Source organism: Ascaphus truei, chromosome 14 (genome assembly GCF_040206685.1).
Source record: "Ascaphus truei isolate aAscTru1 chromosome 14, aAscTru1.hap1, whole genome shotgun sequence".
Classification (NCBI taxonomy): domain Eukaryota; kingdom Metazoa; phylum Chordata; class Amphibia; order Anura; family Ascaphidae; genus Ascaphus; species Ascaphus truei.
The window spans coordinates 33,567,982-33,587,523 of NC_134496.1; the positions used below are offsets into that span (position 1 = coordinate 33,567,982).

The following is a 19,542-nucleotide window of genomic DNA, read 5'->3' on the forward strand; positions in this document are numbered from 1 at the left end:
GAATGTCAATTAAAAAAAAAGTGTCAGTCAAATTAAATCAATTAAAAAATTTAACCAATGGTAAATTAACCCGACAAGATGCGGCCACTATTACGCTAGTATCTGTGTGACAATTGCCAAACTTGATTTTACCCAAAACTGGTAAATGTGATAGTGTTAAACCGTGCAAGTTGTATAGATACAAATATGGTGCCAGTATCTGTTTAGTATTGTTGTACAACTATCAAACATTATTTTAACCAAAACTGGTATAATCTGGCGGTGTACTACAGGCAGTTTTTGTACAGAGACTACAGTACATTGTGTTAGTATATGTACACATGGAGTCTCTGGTTCCGTCGCTTCAGCCTGTCGCTGTCTGCTGTTGAACCTAAGCTGCACCGTGCATTGCAGGTAAGGAGACTTAATGGTCCATCGGATTAACTCAGCGTTTTAATGGGACTCGCTGTGTGAATCCTACCAGGCTGCTCCTGTCTGTAAGAGACGCACACTAAGATTGACTGATTCAGTCTCTTCCTGCACGCCTCTAACCGGCGATCATGGGGCTTTTATTTTAATGACATTCTAGCAGGGGGTCGCCGGAGTTGAATCGCATTAATTTCAGGTCCGGGGACCCCCTGCTTTTCGAGATGCAGGCCCCATTATGGAGTGGCACTATCCCAGCTATGTTTAAATTCTCCCCCGTCACAGCTCACGTTATCTGGAGATTTAAACAAAGCAGAGAGATAACGGGACCTGTAACTCGGGAAGCAGGGGTCCCCGAGGCTGAAATCAATGTCGATCAGCTCCGGAAACTCCCTGCTACAATACTCTTATTAAAATAAAAGCAGCTTCATTACCTTAGCGGATAGCCTTAGACGCAAATGGCGGACGTTGCCATGACAATAGGACGCCTTATGATGCCGAGGCGTCATGTGGTGCCCCGCTGTCATGGCAACGACATCACATAGCGTCTCGTCATGGCGACAGGCATCAAGTAGCGTCCGGTTGTCATGGCAACATGGTTCCATTTGCCATCGCACAGCCATGTTGACGATATTTGCAGGGGGAGATGCCGCCACCCAGCGACACGAGCCTGAAATCCGTATTCTCTGGGTCAAATCCTGTGGTGGCAACCCTGGCTAACACCAAAGTATACTGCAGCTGCACAGCACAATCTGGCTGGATAAAACACATTTATTTTTTTCAAAGCATTTGATAAAAGAATGAGTAAGTTCTGCACATGTATTATATGATGACAGATAAACGATAGGTCAATGAAGTTATACATTTATTTAAAATAAACATTTTGTACGAAGAAGTTGACATCATAATATAAATCCGTCATGAGCCAACTACCGAATTAGTTCAGAACACATCACACACTTTCCTCAACTAGGCACTTTAATTAGTAAACAAGTTATATCACAAAATGGATAATCAGCTGAACAGACTGCACATGCTTAATTTGTGAAATTAGCCGACAATGTGGGGGTCAATATTATCACAATACTCAACACACAAACAAATCTCATTGAGAACACTGGCACTGAAAGTCAAACAGATTTAATGAACAATAAGTAAAAAAAAAATAGAATTTAGAACAATTCTCAATCTTATCTCCTCTATATTTGTGGAAGCAAGGAAAGATAGTGTGGGGTACTTTCTCCAAGACCCACTGAGGTCCAATGTTGGTGGTGTGCCAAGTTGCCATGATACTCCTGATAGATCATTTATCTTCACAAAATCTTACATGAACTCTGCTATATATACACACTTAGTGACTATAGCTGTATACTATGACATTAAAAAAATCTAGTCTAGCTACTGATAATATGAAAGAAGTCATATTCAGAAGTTTAACATGCAAAGACACACGTTAAGTTTGGTTTGAAGTTTGTTAATATAGAATGCCTTTAATATGTACAAAATGAAAGATCAGTAAACTCTTTCCTTTCCTCTATAAACCAGATTTGTATTTATTAATATTCCTGAGTGAATGGTGGCCTCGTGGCTTTTTCAGGTGAATGCAAACACCTCATAATAGAACTTCAGGAGTTCTGAAATGTCAACTTCATAGGGAACGGGATAAAACGCAGAGAGGGAAGACTGTACCGGGGAATTAGGATAAGTCCAGGTGAGAAACTGGACTGTTTAGATCCCTACTCATTCTGCTGTGAAGGCATCTTCTTCTTTTTTCAAATAGTTTTATTAGGCATTGGTACAACAGATGATTTACAGTTTCATTACATCGCCTAATACATAAACGTTTTAACTTTTTCTGGGGTAAAGAGGGGGCAACCTTGGTTGTCCCAGAATAGGAGGTCCTCCGAGAGTGAGGACAGAGGGGTCGGGGGGGGGGGGGGGGGGGGTAGGAGGGAAAGGGGGGGGGGAACTTCACATCCTGGAGACCCTGTCCCTGTGACCCTTGGTCCTACTGGGCCGACATAGGGGTTCGGAGGAATCTGGTTTGCACTTATGCGTGATTTCTACCTACCAGGGCTTTCATCTGTTGAGAAGCCACCAGGGTTCCCATATCTTATCAAAGGCGATAAGCTTTTGCCTTAGCATAGCCGTCAGCTTCTCCATTATCATCACTTCACTGACCCTTTTTTTAATGGACTTTTTGGATGGTGTGGTTTGTCTCTTCCAGGAGGCCGCTATCTCACATCTGGCCGCAGTTAGAATATGGGAGATTAATTTCCCAGTTGTCCGGACAATACCTGGTATTGGCCTTGCAAGTAGGAAGGTCAGCGGTTCTATAGGTAATTCTAGGTCTGTGACCTCTTTTATCAAATTTTGGACCTTAGCCCAGTACTTAACAATTTCCGGACAGGTCCACCAGATGTGGGCCATGTCCCCTCTATGACCGCAGCCTCTCCAAGTGAAGGCATCTTCTTAATGAAGCTTTATAAAACATTCACTTCTATGCGACGGAGAAGAAGTCTTCACATCCTATGGAATAAGAGCCTGAGTATCAGATGCAGACAATTTTCAGGCTGAAGCTTGCGCTTGTGAGGGGGCTGTACCTCACTCATTTAGCATCTAGTGACCATCATTGTCTATTCAACAATCTCTAGACTTGGGGTGGCCCCCTTGTTTTGCTCCGATGTTCCATTGAAATGACGGTTACATCAGGATTTAATTTTTTTGGGGTGCATCTCACACTAACACTTCTTTGGCACATTCTCCAAATCGGCACCTAGGCAATAAGTTTGATGGTTCATTTTCCATCAAATCTCACTCAATCTCGAATGTTGCCCATCAGACAATTTTCCTTTTCCCATGGAGATGACCACTGCGAGGATTAACATGTCCTATTCTAACTACTTTAGTCCAGGCTGAATACATCAAAGTAATTCTGCAACATTGTGTTTACTTTAACATCCATAGTAAAGCTTTCCTGATAGTTTTCTACTATAACTGATTGACAGACTTATTTTTAAAAAGTAACAAAAAAAACTTGCGTCTTATTTTTATTTCAGTACATTTTAATAATAAAAATAATTGCCTGATTTCCTGGCACATGCACCTGAGTATTTGTACAAATTACCATATATTTTCTAAATAAAAGACAAAATTTCTAATCTACTACTATTTAGGCTAAAAAAAACGCATATGTTGTGTTAAAATGTGATACAGTATCTATTTGTGAAATGTATTTAAAATGTTGTTACAGAAAAATGTTAAACAATGCCGTCCCTTATGCTTCATATTTACTGTTGTCCGCTGGAGACAATCTTCCAATTTCTAATTCTTATTTCCCGATTTTTCGAAAAACATGAAATCCTGCGGGAGAAAAAAATAAAAAATAAATATTTGTTTAAAAACAATGAACCAGAGGGGAGTGAAGCTTTCTGCAACTGTAAATAGTCTTATGGGAGTAATCCAAGGGGGCACACTTTTTTTTTTTTCCAAACTTTTTTTATTAGGCAGATATAAAAAGTACATACACAGAACGATATGCATAGCCTAATACCAAAACATTTTTATATTTTTTGGGGGAAAGGGTGGCAAAACCTGTTGCCCGAGGCAAGTGGCCTACGATAACGGAGAGGCCAAGAAAGAGGGGGGGGGGGGTAAGAGAGAGAGAGAAAAGAGTGTGTGTGTGGGGGGGGGGGGGGGGGATTGTCTACCCTGGTCGCTGGTCTCTCTTTTGGACGAACTTCACAGAGGTACTGATTGTCAAACTCTTCTTTATCCGTATTGCCCTATCTCCTTGTTTCTACCTTGGTGAGCTTGACTCGTTCTGTATGATTATCCATGGTTCCCAGATTTTATAGTAAGCTGTCGTTTTTTGCCTAAGGTGCGCGGTTAGCTTCTCCATAAGCAGTACTTCATTTATCCTGTTTTTTAGTTTAGTCATGTAAAGTGGGGACACTTTCTTCCAGGAAGCCGCCGACCTCACATCTTGCCGCTGTAAGGATGAAGGAGACCAATTGCCTCACTGGACGGTCAATTTTTTCCATTGGCCTGGCCAGTAGGTAGGTCAGTGGATCAATAGGTATGTCGTGGCTAGTAACCTCTTTTAGTAGAATTTGGACCCTTTCCCAGTACTTCTTAATTTCCGGACATGTCCACCAGATGTGGGCCATGTCACCCCTTTGTCCACAGCCTCTCCAACATAAGTCAGAAGCCAGAGGGTAGATTTGTTTTAGTCTCACTGGAGTGAGGTACCAGTAGAACATTATTTTGTAAATGTTTTTTTTGGTTGTGGTGCATATGGAAGTTCCTGAGGCTACTTCCCAAATGTCTTTCCAGTCCTCTCTGTTGATATCTATATTCAGGTCCGCGGCCCATTTTTGCATGTAAATCATGAGTCGGAGGGTCCGCTGATGTTTCCAATTCTGTGTAAATCTTTGATATTAGCCCTTTTTGTTGAGAACTATCTCTACATAGTCTCTCAAATTTAGTGAGGGGGAAATTCTGGATTCGGGGATATTTTCTGGGCAAAGTGTCTAATTTGGAGATATTTCAATGTGTCCAATTGTGGTATATCGTATTTAATACGTAAATTTTGGTAGCTTCCCTAGGCTCAGAATGTCTCCGATCACCCTGATCCCCTTTGATTTAAATTGATCGTATAATTTAGAAGCGCATACAGGGGGGAATTTGGGGTATTAAAAATTGGTGTAAGTTGTGAGCAGGGGGACGCAAGTCTGTACTTAGTCTTGGCTTTCAGCCAGACCTCCCAGGTATGGCTCATCGCTCCCAGTTTGAATTTGTTGAGATGCATATCTCCTCTCTCCAGGCTCCATAGGCACGCTTGCAGAGAAGGCATTTTGGCATAGTGTGATTCTATTTTGAGCCAGCATCGTTGTTCAGGGTCAGCGTTCCATATGGCCGCTTGTTTAAGTTGGGCTGCCTGGTAATATTTGGAGATGTCTGGGACACCCATACCTCCCCTCGCTCTAGATGCCAACAGTACCGATCTGGCTACCCTGGGTCTTTTGCCCTGCCAAATAAAATTGAAGAGTCTGTTTTGGATGTTCTTTAGTTCAGAACCAGGAATGTGGACCGGTAGAGTTTGGAAAAAATATAATAATCTAGGGAGTATGTTCATCTTTACCGAAATCATTCTTCCGATCCAAGAAATCTGGTAACCTTCCCATTTATCCAGGTCTCTCGTGATTTTGCCAAACAGAGCCGGATAATTATACTGATATAAGGACTGGTAGTTCTTTGATACATTCACTCCCAAGTATTTAATGTATGAAGAACTCCATCTATAACTAAAATTCAATTTAAGCAATTTCACTTCTGGTTCTGGAAGACTCAGGTTAAGGGCTTCCGACTTATCACTATTTATCTTGTATCCAGATATTTTGCCGAAATCTCCTAGTTCCCTTTGAAGGTTAGGAAGGGAAGTTTGGGGTATGGATAATGACAAGAAAATATCGTCCGCAAAAACCGAGATCTTGTAATTCGTTTTTCCTATTTCTATGCCTTGGATATTTATATTGTTTTGTATTTTTGACGCCAGAGGCTCGATAGTTAGTGCAAAGAGGAGGGGGAATAGTGGGCACCCCTGTCTCGTACCATTTTTGATTTGGAATCTTTTGGTGTTCCCACCTGGCAGTCTTACGAGGGCCGATGGATTTTGGTATAGGGCGCAGACCCCTGTTAAGTAGGATTCTTTAAAGCCAATTTTTTCCATTGTGGTATTTAGAAATTGCCAATCAATTCTATCAAATGCCTTCTCTGCATCTAAGCTCAGAAGCATTGCCTTGGTGCCTGTGAGGTGCACGTGGTTAATTATATTGATTATTTTGCGGGTATTGTCCGAGGCTTGACGCCCCGAGACAAACCCTACTTGGTCCAGATTTATTAACCTAGGTAGTATTGGGTTTAGCCTGTTAGCTAGGATCTTGCTATAAAGTTTAAGATCGTTATTCAGGAGGGAAATTGGTCTGTAACTCCCACATTGCATAGGGTCCTTTCCTTCCTTATGTATAATAGCAATGTTTGCCAGTGACATTGACGAGGGAATTGGGTTTCCCTCCTTGAATGAGTTAAACACATTCAATAGGTGTTTGGACAGTATGGGTAAAAACTTTTTATACGCATTAGTGAACCCGTCAGGGCCAGGGACTTTGGAGGTTTTCAGTGTTTTCACTACTGCTGTCAGTTCTGCTTTTGAGATTTTGGAGTTAAGGGCGGAGTTTTCATCCTCTGTTAGTGTGGGAAGGTTGCAATCATCAAGGTAGTTTGTGATTACCTCTGATCTATTGGGCTCCAGGTCGTTACTCTGTTTCCTTAGATTATATAATTTGGTGTAGAATTTGGTGAATTCTTCGGCTATTTCTCTTTCGTTATATATTACTTCACCAAACGTATTCTTGATCGCCGTTATTTGGGATCTTTTTTGCACTCCTCTTAACTTGCTAGCCAGAAGTTTATCGGCCTTGTTGCCTTTATCGTTATATTTTTGGTTAGTCCATTTAAGGGCTTTTTCTACATTTTCCAATTGAATTTGTTTAAGCTCAGTTCTATTAGTAGTCAGATGTTTATATATTTTTTTTGTGGGGTTTGCTTTATGTTTTTCCAAATCAAGAATTTTGTCTGTTAATATTTGTATCCTCTCCATTTTAACTTTCTTTTTGTGGGAGGCAATTGAGATTATCTTACCTCTAATTGTGGCCTTATGGGCTTCCCACAATATTGTTGGGGATGACACTGAACCACAGTTAACATTGAAATACTCCTTGAGGGCTTTTTTGATTTCTTTCTCTACTTCGATATCATTTAATAGGGAGTCATTCAATTTCCAATTGTAAGTGACCGTTTTTGTAAAAGGTATTGAAAGTGTTAAAGTAACTGGGGCATGGTCCGACCAAGTTATCAGTCCGATATCCGAGTTAGTGGCGGCCTCTAAAATGTTCTTGGTAGCAAGAAAATAGTCGATACGTGAGTAAGTCTGGTGAGGGGGGGAGTAAAAGGTGAAGTCCTTCTGTCCTTGGTGGTGGATTCTCCATATATCCAAAAGGGAGAACTCTTTAATTATTTCTTTCAATTTTTTCCCAGTTTTATGTGATTGGGCGGAGGGCAAGCAGCCCGGGTTGAATGATTTATCTTCAATGGGGTTTAATACCATATTTAGGTCTCCTCCTAATATTATTGAGGACAAGTATTCAGGGTCCACACCTTCTAGTACTTTAAGGATTCGTTTTGGTTTTCATTTGGCGCGTAGAGATTGATCAGGGCGATCGGAGAGCCAGCCAGAGATCCATACACCACTAGAAATCGCCAGCGAAACGCGTTGAGTGAACTAGCAGCAGTTCAGAAGTGTGCCCCGAATGCCCCAGAACCCGTGTGGATCCATTCTGTGTTCGATCACGAAACCGGAAGTGACGCGACGGGCCGAACCGGAAGTGACACGACGCGACCTCGGGAGAGGGGTGGATGCTGTACACCTATGCTGCGCATCAATTGTTACGTGTCTAAGCACTTGTTGCTCATGTAAGTGCAATAACAATTGCCGTTTTTGAATATATCATCAGTGAACATACAATGTTGCACTAGAGTTGTCTTTCTTTCATTCTGTTGAGGGTTTGTCCTGCTGACATCAGGGAGTGTTCACAAACAAGATCCCCCTGCACATTGCTGAGTCTTCTCACCACACTATTTGCTATTCAATGCTGTATTACCACTGGGAGAATGTGAGTCCCCAATCATGATTCCTGTTTGATTTGCTGTATTTGTTTAGATATACTGCACCATTTTATATCTTCTTCCCTATATGTATGGTGATACCTGCGCTCCCCACAAGCTTCTCCTTACTATTGAGTACTTAGCCAGGTCCTCAGCCAAGCGTTACACAGCGGAACACGGTTTCTTCATCTTACACATTATGAGAGATCCCCTCGGCAGCATTTAACCTTATAGGGAGGGGACCAGAGTTTGAGGGTACAGTCTCTAGTTCTCACCACGACTCTCCTCGGGTTTTTCCAGCTGCCCGGACCTCGGAGGGCTCTCGTCTCGCCCAGAGAGGCTCAAGGGTAAGTGGCATGAATGTCCCGCTGCTCGCTCAAGGGGGGAGGAATGTGGGGGGGCGAAGGGGGAATGTGGGGGAGGGAAGGTGGATGAGGGGGTCGGAAAGGTGGATGAAGGGGTGCAACGCTAAATTGTCAAATATCTCCATGTTTATTTGAATAATATAACGAGGGATGGGCCAACTTTGCGGGAACTGGTGGTGCGCACCGGGACTTCTTAAAATAGAAGGGGATAACCAACGGGGAGTGCCGGACAGCGGGTCAGGGGATTGAGAGGGGTGAAGGGCATGTCCCTCACCTACCCTGATGGGAGAATCGTCCTGATCATCGTCTTCCCCTCCCCGGCCGCGCCACACTCCCCTCCTTGCTCCGGGCTCCGACATATCCGGACGGGCTCTGCTTTCACCCTCAGCTCGCATTTAAACAGAGATCTCCAGGATATCGCGAGGGTATCGCAGGCACGCATCACAACTCCCGAGAGCTCCCGTCAACAACGCGAGACTCAGGAGACCTCTCGCCGCAGTTGGGGAGACAGCAGGGAGGGATTCTCCCGTCCTCCTGCAGCTACACGGAGGGGGTCATGAAGGGCGATTCGGGTGGCTGCGGTTCCTGGATCAGCGGAGACGACGGCCGATCAAAAAGGTAGGCAGCCAGATAGCCCAATTTTTTTAAATTTTTTTTTATATATATATATATATATATATATATATATATATATATATATATATATATATATATTTTTTCCCATTTATTTATTTATTTTTTCGGGGGTTGCTCAGATAGTTATTTGTTTTTTGTATGGTGGAGAGCGGCAATTCTCTGAGGCTCGTGCAGGGCCGCCCCCATTCTCTTCTTGCTCCCGATCGGTTGGAGACTCAAACCACCTCCGAGGGGGGGACAGGCCAAGTGCCTGCGCAAACGGCAGCATATCCTCCGGGTGCCGAAGAGTTAGGAACCGTCCTCCTTTATTTGCAATTAATTTGAAGGGAAACCCCCACCGATATATAATTCCTTTTTCCCGCAATAGGGTGGCGAGGGGTTTCATCTCTTTCCGGCGATGGATCGTAAGCCTCGAGAGGTCATTGAACATGAGGAGGGTTTCCTCTTGGAAGATTAGGGGTTCCCTTTCCCGGCAGGCCACTACGATGCTCTCCTTGGAGGAGTAGCTATGCATCCGCACAATTATATCCCGCCTTCTCTTCGGGTCGTCCGACTTAGGGCCTAGGGCACGGTGCGCCTTGTCCATTTCCAGGTCCTTCTCCTCCATGTCTCCGCAGACCATGGAGAATTCCAGCAGGTAGGGTTTGATTTGAGCGGGTGAGATCGACTCAGGGACATTGCGGACGCGCAAGTTTTGCCGTCTGTCCCGGTTTTCTTGCTCTTCTTGTCCTTCTTTGAGAGCTATTATTTCCTCCCCTAGCCGGATTATCTCTGCCTCCGCCGCGGTCAGCTTTTTCAGAGTTCCCTCCGCTTTGGTTTCAATCTCCGCCGTCCGTTCCGACAAGTTAGTAATCTCCTGCCTTATGTCTTTTACTGCCTCCTTTATGTCTGCTTGTAGGGACATGTGGAGCTTTGCGTGCATGGCAGTAAATAGTTCTTCCAGGTATAGTCGGGTCACCGGTTCGTCTGCCTCTGGGCTCTCCCTATGTTGCACCCAGCCACTCGTGGTTACTGCCGGGCCTCGTGCTCCGCCGCCATCTTGCTTTTCGCCCGGCTCCTCAGTTCTTTTCTGGGGCGTCGAAAAGTATCTAGAGACCCCTTGACTTGTGGGTTTTTTCCCCTTGTTGGACATTCTTTATTCCCTGGACCTCTCAGAGAGCCAAAAATATTTAGTATATTCGAGTGGAAAGGGTGATTTCTGTTGATTATGTGTAAGCGGGTCCACGGAGCTCCACGCTTACCCGTCCATACTTGGTGACGTCACCGGAAGTCCCCCCCCCCCCCCCCCCCCTTTTATTTTTTTTTAACATATTGTAGGATTAAAAGTAGGGTGTTTCCGGAACTGAATCCCATTAATTTCAGCTCAACCCCCCCCTGCTTGCAGAGACACTTACCTCCGAAGGGGGTTGCCGGTATCTCTATGCTTTTTAAAGCTCTGCGCCCCTGTGGGCCAATAGGAAGTCGCACTGGATGAGGTCACGGCTCCCTACTGGACGGCAGGGCGCGGGAACGTTGAAAAGCGGCTGCTATGTGACCCCTCCTAACGAGTCGAAGCAGCTGCCCGCACCCCCCGTGAAAGTATCTCCGGAAGCAGGGGGTCCCCGGAGCTGAAATTAGTGGGGTTCAGCTCCAGAGATCCATTGCTTCCATCCTATGTTAAGAAAAACACAAAAAAGGTGCTGCCCTACTTGGATTGACTCTTTAATACAGTCTTGAACTACGATACCTGCATTTTAATGCTACACAAGGTACTGATATCTAGAGACTGGCACTTTTTTTGGCCAATTTGGATCCGCAGCGGATCCTCAAAAAGGGTGATTGGCGCTTTGCGTTTTTTTTATTATTATTACCAATACACAAGAATCCAACAGATTGCGGAATCTGCAGATTGGATTCTACACATCCGTCCACGGGTTGTATCCAATGGCGGTTTTTGATGAATCCGCGTGGATTAAAACTGACCAAATCAGTTAGCGGATTTTACAACACAACATTGTCGGGAAAATGCAAGAACATCCGGGAAAAGGAATTGGGTGGATTCGCCCATCTTCACTGACATGCCCGATCCTTTAACTTCTTTGGTTTCTTATTAACGTATGCTGTCTGCCAACATGGTACAGAAGCAATGGATACTTTTTTTCCCTTCCAGAAATCTGGTGATTTTTTTTTGCATAACTTCAGATTTGATACTACAAGATGTCTTAAATGGGTGTTTTGCACAATACAGTATAAGGCCCTTATGCTCTGATTTAATATGCTGTGAAGCCATATTTACCTTGCTCTGGAGGATTTTTAGCTCAATTTTTTGGAACTTCGTGGCATTATATTATAAGGCCCAGTGCCATGGGATATTAATGGAGCAGAAATCTTCAGATGCAAGGGGAAAAGGGTTTCACAGCATATACAGTAGTATAGGTGTCTGATGCAATACAGTTTAATGAGCAAGCAGCAGAGGGCAGTACAGTATTAAACATGTAATCTGATAGTACTGCTTATTCAAACATCCCTAACTCTTGAGAAATGCAAACATAAGCACAACAGGGTCCCAACCTTTTTTACATTGTGTACTCTGCTAGGGGGGGAGGGGGGGAGACTGGGTCGGGGATGGGGAGAGACAATGTTGGGGTTCGCCAGAATTTTATAAATAATTCTGGGGTTCCTTAACAAAAAAAAAAAAGTGGAAAACCATTGACAGTGATGTCTAATACCTCACATATACTTATATTAACCATTTTGTTTTGGTCAGAAGAGCCTACAACCCATTTCTCTGGAGAACAGGGGGTTAAATATTATTCTGAAAAAGTCTGTCCTGAATTAAGCCCCTTGTAGCCTTATAGTCCTTACACAACTTACTATAAGGAAGCAGGCACCCAGCACGACTGCTTTCATTTTCACATCAAGATCCATAGGAAACTGGACCCCAAAGTTGTCGGCATCTGTGAAACTTTCTTTTACAAGGCCAGTCCACTGCTTGGAAATCTTCCCGACAACAGAGGTCTCATCGAGTGACTTCAACTGGGTGTAAAAAATAAACAAATAAAATGATATTAGCCATTGTATAATTATTTAGCTGTAACTAAAAGTCATCCATTTTGACAAAGACCTACATAAATTCAATTATAGCGTACAGAGCTTTCAAAACCTCACTGGTATCTTCAGATCAAAGATCACGTTTCATAGTACAGTTAATGAAAAGACCCGTTACGTGATGAGTAATAAGACCAATGCCAAAATGTCCAAACCCCATTTCTGTTGCCAATAGTGGGTAACGACTGAGGTCCATTATTGACCTAACCATGTCTTAAATCAAAGTTAACAGATCTCTGTGGATCTGGGCCTGAAAGGGGTTATTCATTAAAAGTGAATTAAATGGAAGTTTCCGTGGGGTAGCACCCAATCAGCACTATCGCACTCTGATGAAAAACCCCGTAAGAGCGAGTCATTGGAAAAAGCGGTCTTTCCCGATCTTCCAAAAATCAGCTGTTACATGGAACATTGTTGTGATTTAATCCGAGTGCCCTGCGACGTATCCTGCGCGTCATTGGAGGGCCAGCACTCCAGAGGCCCCATCACGTACAGAGTACGTCATGCGCTAAATACCTGTTTTCCAATGGAGCAGTGAACACAACCGGAAGAGAAGTTGAGTATTTGCTACTTCTGTTCACATCATACTGCCCACAACAATGTGATTAAGGTCCGTAAGACCGGTGGCACCCAAAGGGTCAAATCAACAAACCCAGACAAGCGGTCTAAGATCTCCCAGGTCCTGAAAACCTTACTTTATGTGCCAGGCCCTTTTGGGAATCAATGCCTACCAATGGGAAGCCTCAATGCCATCAGAGTAGGTTCCAAAAGGACGACCTAAGAAGCCAGCTTTCATTTTAATCGCACACAAAAAGGTAACCATCTTGAGAAAACAGGGGGATAGGGGGATCTAGGAATAGCGCGGTTAATTGCAACAGGATCTACTAAATTCTGATTTTGTAAAAAAATTAATCAATTCCTAAAATGGGGGGGATTATTGCTTTTAATTACTCCTAGAAGAACATGGCATTATTGGCCCATAATGCCCTGTTCTGAGGGGATTATTACTATTGTAGGCTTTTAAAATAAAATAGGCCCTTTTGTATAGATTTATAAAATCGGAACTACTCTGAAGCACCTGTGTAGGAAAAAGAAGTAAAGAAGCAAATGAGGGGAGAGGCGATGGGGGAGGGGGAGAAAAGAGCGGTGAGGCGGGGGAGAGGGAGAGATATGGGGGAGTGGAGGAGGAGAGGTGAGTGAAGGGGGGGAGGAGACCAAGAGAGGCGAGGGGGGGAGAGATATGGGGGGAATGGAGGGGGAGAGGTGAGGAGGTGAGTGAAGGGGAGATGGGGGAAGAGAAGTTGGGGGACAGTGATTTGATCTACAAACAATAAAAACCAGATAAAAATGACCATAGTAGAAGCTATACAAGTTGTGGAAGAAATATTACATTGTTACTTGCAACAAAGTTACCAGCTGTGTGAGAGGAGACGGAGATGCAGCGGGAGAGGTATTTACATTTAGCAGTTTTAAATTTGGCAGTTTTTTTTATTTCAAGGTTCTCTGCGCGCTCCCCCTGCATTTCTGAAAGGTGAATTGGCAAGTTGCCAAAAAATTCCAGGCATTACTGAATGAATAATGCCCGGAATTCTAACCAGAGAGCAGGGATTTCAATAATGCCCGGAATTTTACCGTTTTAGCCTATAATGTTTGGTAATTCTGTGTGTTATATTATTCCAACATGAGTACATAGGATCATTCTTACCTCAAAGTTAACATCTGAGCAACAGCTACAAGGAACACAAGGTCCAGAGATTTTAAAGATATTTTCTTTCTTTTCGTTCTGAATTGTAAACTTAGGCAGACAAGGGTGCCAGTTCTGGTTTACGTAGCCAACTACTGTTCCTGGAGGAGCCTCCACTTCAAGCTATGTAGAAAATCCAAAATAAACAATATTAATTGCGGATAGGATTAAACAAAAGCAATGTGAACACGCGTCATTTGTCCAGGTGAATTGTTCATGAAAGTTGGAAACAGTCTGTGATATTTCTGTATCAAAGAATAACTTGTGCAAGTCTTGTAAACTGAACACGACTTAACAAAACTAGCATTAAAAGGAATGATTTCGCTTTTCGATAAGCCTAGTGCAACCTTTTCTAACAGAAATTCATTTGAATTGATTCGAAAGGGGGATAAATCGATAACCTGTGCTAGTGCCGATCGGGGCACTATGAGACAGCAACTCCTATTGAACAAAAAACAAAGACGTGAAGACGCTCCCAAATAATGACACGGTGAAGAAAGTGATAAAGTGATACAATGTACTCAAAATTGTGACAGTGTAATACTGTGGGAAAATGAGTGATCAAAATCTAACATACATACAGCTCAAAACCCTTTGATTAGAATTTGCTCCCAAATTCTTCCAGTGTAGAAATCAAACTTGGGGAGCACAAGTACCAAAAAAAAATAAACAAATAGTGCAATATTGCCACTTCAGAATGGGTCTATTAGGTAACCTATTACGAAATTCGCACTCAAGGTATCATTTCCAAACAGACATGTATCCATTGCGGCACTGATCAGCTGGACAACCTTTTAATCCCAGTTCCCACTGGATAGTAGATAGAAAGTAGAAATGCAATAGTGCAGATCAATATGGTAAAAGGAATTTGTAGTAGATTTCTCAAGGGGGAATACTCACACTTTGACAAAATAAAAAAACAGCAATATGTATTAGGTGGATGGATGGAGACTATTAGCAAGCAATCTCACTGCCGCTGCCTCCAGCGCCGATCTCTGCGTCCCTTATGGAATCCGCACATCATTTCCAGCGATACACAACTCAAAAAGTAAAGAACGTCTTCGGATTGGCAGCTCACTCCACTTCTCCTTCACAGCCTTTTCTCGATCACAACTCTATGCATTTCACCTAAGGCAGGGGTGCACAAACTGGGGGGGGGGGGGGGGGGGGGAGGGGCGGCGGCGTGATTATCGGCAGGGGGTTTACAGAGGCCCTGCACACTTCCTGAAGGCACTTAAATTAAATGTCGGGGGAGCAGCAAAGGCCTCTGTAAACTGAACTTACCTTGGTTCTGATGGCTTCTGGAGACGCGTCCCCATGGCAACGTGATGTCATGACGCTCAGAACGCCGGAACCAAGTAAAGGGGGGGGGGGCGCGGAGTGGGGGACAGCAGGCAGGGGGGCGCAGGAGAAAAAGATTGCGCTCCCCTGACCTATGGTACGACTTCCTCAGGAATTTTGATTGGCATTCTAATCTGTACGCTTTAAATACCCCAATTAGGATGTTGTCATTGGTAGAACTCCTATTGGTGCACTGATCTAATACCCAATAAAAATGCAGAGTACTAATAGCATTACTACACTGATCACAGATTGCATTACAGTTATGCACGGATTAAGGAGCCACCTTTCCCCCCCGTAATAATGGACACTGCGCAAGATGTAACGAAGATAGACTAAATGAGTCGAGTATTTCGCCACGTTCGGATCGAAAACGATTCAAGTGGGAAAGCAAGCGAGCTAAAAATAAAGAAATCTTTTCTTGGGTTTAAGAACATTGTAGATCAGTCAGCTGTTGGCATTGAGAAATAAATTGATTCTATCAAAAGTAAGGGGCTGAATTTATGGAAATGTCGAGGGCACGCCTACGATGGAGAAGCGGTTAGGAGTGGATTTTATTCTGGAGTTCCAGCCAAAATTCTGGGAAAGGAGGAAAATGCACAGTTTGTTCATTGTGCGTCACATAATTTAAATCTTGTCCTTAATAATTTGGCTCTTGGCATACCTGAAATTTCCTCGTTTACAGAAATATGGAGAGAATTTACTTTATTTTTGGACAAAGCATCAGGAGATGGACCTTACTTGAATCTTTCATAAACCCGGATAAAAATTAGAGCTTAAAAAGAATGTCAAACCAGATGATCAAGACACGATTTCCTACTTGCAATAAGATACAAATATGCTGAAATACTTAAAGCTCTGTCTAAAATCATTCTTATGGCGCTGAGTGAATGGAAGTGAAATCTTGTGCAAAAGAAGAACCCATCAATAGGAGTTTCGAAACGCGTTGGAAGGTTTTTTGGCCTCTCAGGGACACCGTAGCAGTGCTATCCAGGCGGTGACGTCAGCGGTGGAGCCGATCGACCGGACTCTGTTGGCAAGGAGACTACGAGCATTGAAGGCGATCCTCCCGCATCAACAGGCTGTTTCACCCCACGGCGAGCGGTGTCTTCTGATGTTAAAGACCATTTAACCATTGCGCATGTCCTACTCATGTCCGGTGAGTAGGATTTCAATTTTACCACGGCGGAGCAGCTCATCTTCCTCAAGCACAAGCGCTTGGAAGTTTTATATGCTATCATATCTGTTTGATTAATTGTTTTATAATAATTGTTTTATATTAATTGTTTTTTAGAATAAATGCTCTCATTATATATACCATACTATGTCCCTGGGTAATGCACTATTGTAGTGTTTTTTCGCTTTTTTGTCTTCTTTTCCTGAGGTTAATAGCACAAGACAAGAACTTTTGCACAAGATTTCACTTCCATTCACTCCTCAGCGCCATAGGAGGTTCCTTTCCACAGACTTCTCATCTGGTTGGGAGATTAACCTTCCAGGCAGCTAAAGGACTACCTTCATCGAACTCTGTATCACAAGTTTTATTTTGTACATCACTGTATTTTGTTTGCACGAGCGCTAATTGCACTTATTATTTCACCACTTTAAAATCATTCTTAGGAGTAATTCTAACGATGAAATACACGAAGCAAAGTCACTTAAGAAAATACTGGAACATTGAGTTTGTACTTCTTGTTGTAATACAATAAAAAATACTTCACTATCTGAACGAAGTACCTAAAATGTTAAGATGCCAATCTCTCCAAAGCGAGCAATATCATCAAGAATGCTAAAATCATTTAGGAATGACCTTGAATTAGCCAAACAATCTGCTGTAAATGTATGTGTCAAATGGCGGTTTGAACAGACATTTTTAAATATTTGCGGTCGTTTGATAAAATGCTTAATTGAGTGGGATGGCGAGGCGGGGCGCTGAAAGATTCCAAATTTATGTCTTTTATATATGTCTTGACATTGTTATTCAAAAACATATTGAAAGCGTGAGTGAATCAGATGAACCAGAATCAGGTGAATCAGAGATAGGAGCCGAAAAGATAGTAAGAAAGTACAGGCGAGATGTTACCGACCGATTAGCAGTGCAGCTCATTCCATATCGCTCGTGGCATGCCGAAACGTTCAACTGTAAAAGGATGTAGCTCATCTTCTCCTAATTGAAAATGCTGCGCTATCCCCCAGTTTTCCCGACCTTTGCACGGTGTTAATGTTATTTCTAACGATACCAGTCACTGTCGCAAGCTCAGAACGTGCATGTTCCAAAATAAAAAGTTATTAAGATTTAGTTGAGAAGAACCATGGGACAGGAAAGACTACACAGATTGAGTTTACTCTCTATTAAGAATGAGGCAGCGTGTCTGAGAAACGATATGGATCACATCATTGACGTGTTTGCTGAGCAAAAAGTGCGCCAACTGAACTTCTAAATTAAAAATAAATGGTGAGTATATGAGTAATCTATATTTTATATTTAATCTATATTTAATTTCCTTCTAACAGATTGAACAATATAAAGATGCAACATATCTATACGTTGAGTAAATAGGGGATATTATCCCTAAGTGCGTTGGTATATTTTTTTTTTTCTGAGTTCAATAATAATAAAAAAAATAATAAAATAAATAAATAAAAAAAATCGGAGGCGAATTTTTCTCCTGAATCTATGGAATACATTCACTAATAATGGGGCCCTGGAAATTATTTTGCCCAGTGCCCCGCGCATGTCTAGCTAGGCCTCTGCATACTCCTATTACATATGGCGGTTTTTTTATTTTGTCAAAGTGTGAGTGTGCACTCTTGAGAAATCTACTACAAAGATCTGCACTATTGCATTTCTACTTTCTTTCCTCAAAGATATCTACGGTTCAATGGGAACGGAGATTGAAAGGTTGTCTGCTGATGGATATAGGTCTGTTTGGTAATTATACCATGCGAGTGCACATTTTGTAATAGGTTACCTAAAAAAAACCATTCTGAAAAGGCAATATTGCACGATGTGTTCTATTTTTTTATACCTGCGCTCCCCAAGTTTGAAGATTTCTACTCGTACTGAAGTCAGTTTCCATGCGCCAACACGATCACCGGGTACGTCAAACGTGTATCGTGAATGAATAGCTCCCAAAGACCCCATTAAACACTTACTTTTTGTAGGCAACAAGGAAAGCAACACGAGTCACATCTGTAGGGTCTGGTTAGTCTAATTACTTCGCGACCTGCGTTATCAATAATGGTCATGGCAAAGGATCGGGCAGAGCCGCAGCAATTTCGGGTGCAGCAATCGTTTTGCTCTGCAGCAAAGTAGACTCGTTGACCAAGGCTGTTTTTTAGTTCATATTTGTTGTTTGTTTCAAACCCCGTCAAGACTAAAAAATAAAAAAAAAAATAGGGAAAAGTGAGTAACACCGAGAAAGCGTCTTCACAGCATTCAGAATAAGGACATTCTGCATGGCACAGAGATAGTAACTTATTACTCTGTGTGCATGGACATTTCTTTACTTCTGTTGATTTATGGATAGAAGTTATGCCACTGTTTATTCAGTTACACCTTTCATGTACATATATACTTCAATCTACTAAACTGCTCTGTTCTACACATCTTTTGTTACATATGTAATGCGCAATAACCATTAATAGCCAGAAGGTGGCAGAATTGCACAATCCCAATTCATTTTTCTAATCATGGCCATTTGGTATAAAACGTGTTTGCAACTCTTATCCTGTTTTGCACAATTTTAGCACATATACGAATATTTGCTTAAGTAGGAGCATTGCAACACAACGGACCTAGATTATCTTGAGTTACAGTGATCCAATGGCAAGAACAGGAACCACCCCAATTTTGGAAGGTGAACTTCAGCATCTTTTTACGCCAAGGCCAATGCCCTTTATCTTAAAATCCAATACATTTTAGAAACACATTAAGTATTACAATTGTAGCTCTATTGAAAGCAATGTTCTTACACCTAATTTCTAAGCATTGAACACTTTGTGCTGGTTACATTGTATCATATCGTCAAGTTAAATAATATGGTGCTACCGTTAGCCAATTAATCTCATAAGTGATCATAATATCATAGGGAAAAACCATTACTGAAAGTAATTCTGTAGAACATTGGTGGACAACAGATAGCCCAAGGGTGGCCCCAACCGCTTGCCACCCCAGCAGGCCACTCTCCCACTATTTAACAACAGAAACCATGTCTGTTTCTTTTACACAACTGGAAACCT

The 19,542-nt window shown here is 42.5% G+C and overlaps 1 protein-coding gene across 6 annotated transcripts in view; it reads right to left on the bottom strand.

Moving 5' to 3' along the window:
• Positions 1–1,156: 1,156 nt before the first annotated feature.
• The window catches only part of PLSCR1 (phospholipid scramblase 1), a 39,554-nt gene continuing 21,168 nt past the window's right edge, over positions 1,157–19,542 (bottom strand). For all 6 annotated transcript variants that reach the window (XM_075570396.1, XM_075570394.1, XM_075570391.1 and 3 more), the window contains 4 exons: positions 18,457–18,677; positions 13,921–14,082; positions 11,985–12,146; positions 1,157–3,768 (listed from right to left, as the gene is read on the bottom strand). In XM_075570396.1, the coding sequence (XP_075426511.1) occupies positions 3,730–3,768; positions 11,985–12,146; positions 13,921–14,082; positions 18,457–18,677 (584 nt within the window). In that variant the 3' untranslated portion in view covers positions 1,157–3,729. The remainder of the gene's footprint in view (positions 3,769–11,984; positions 12,147–13,920; positions 14,083–18,456; positions 18,678–19,542) is intronic.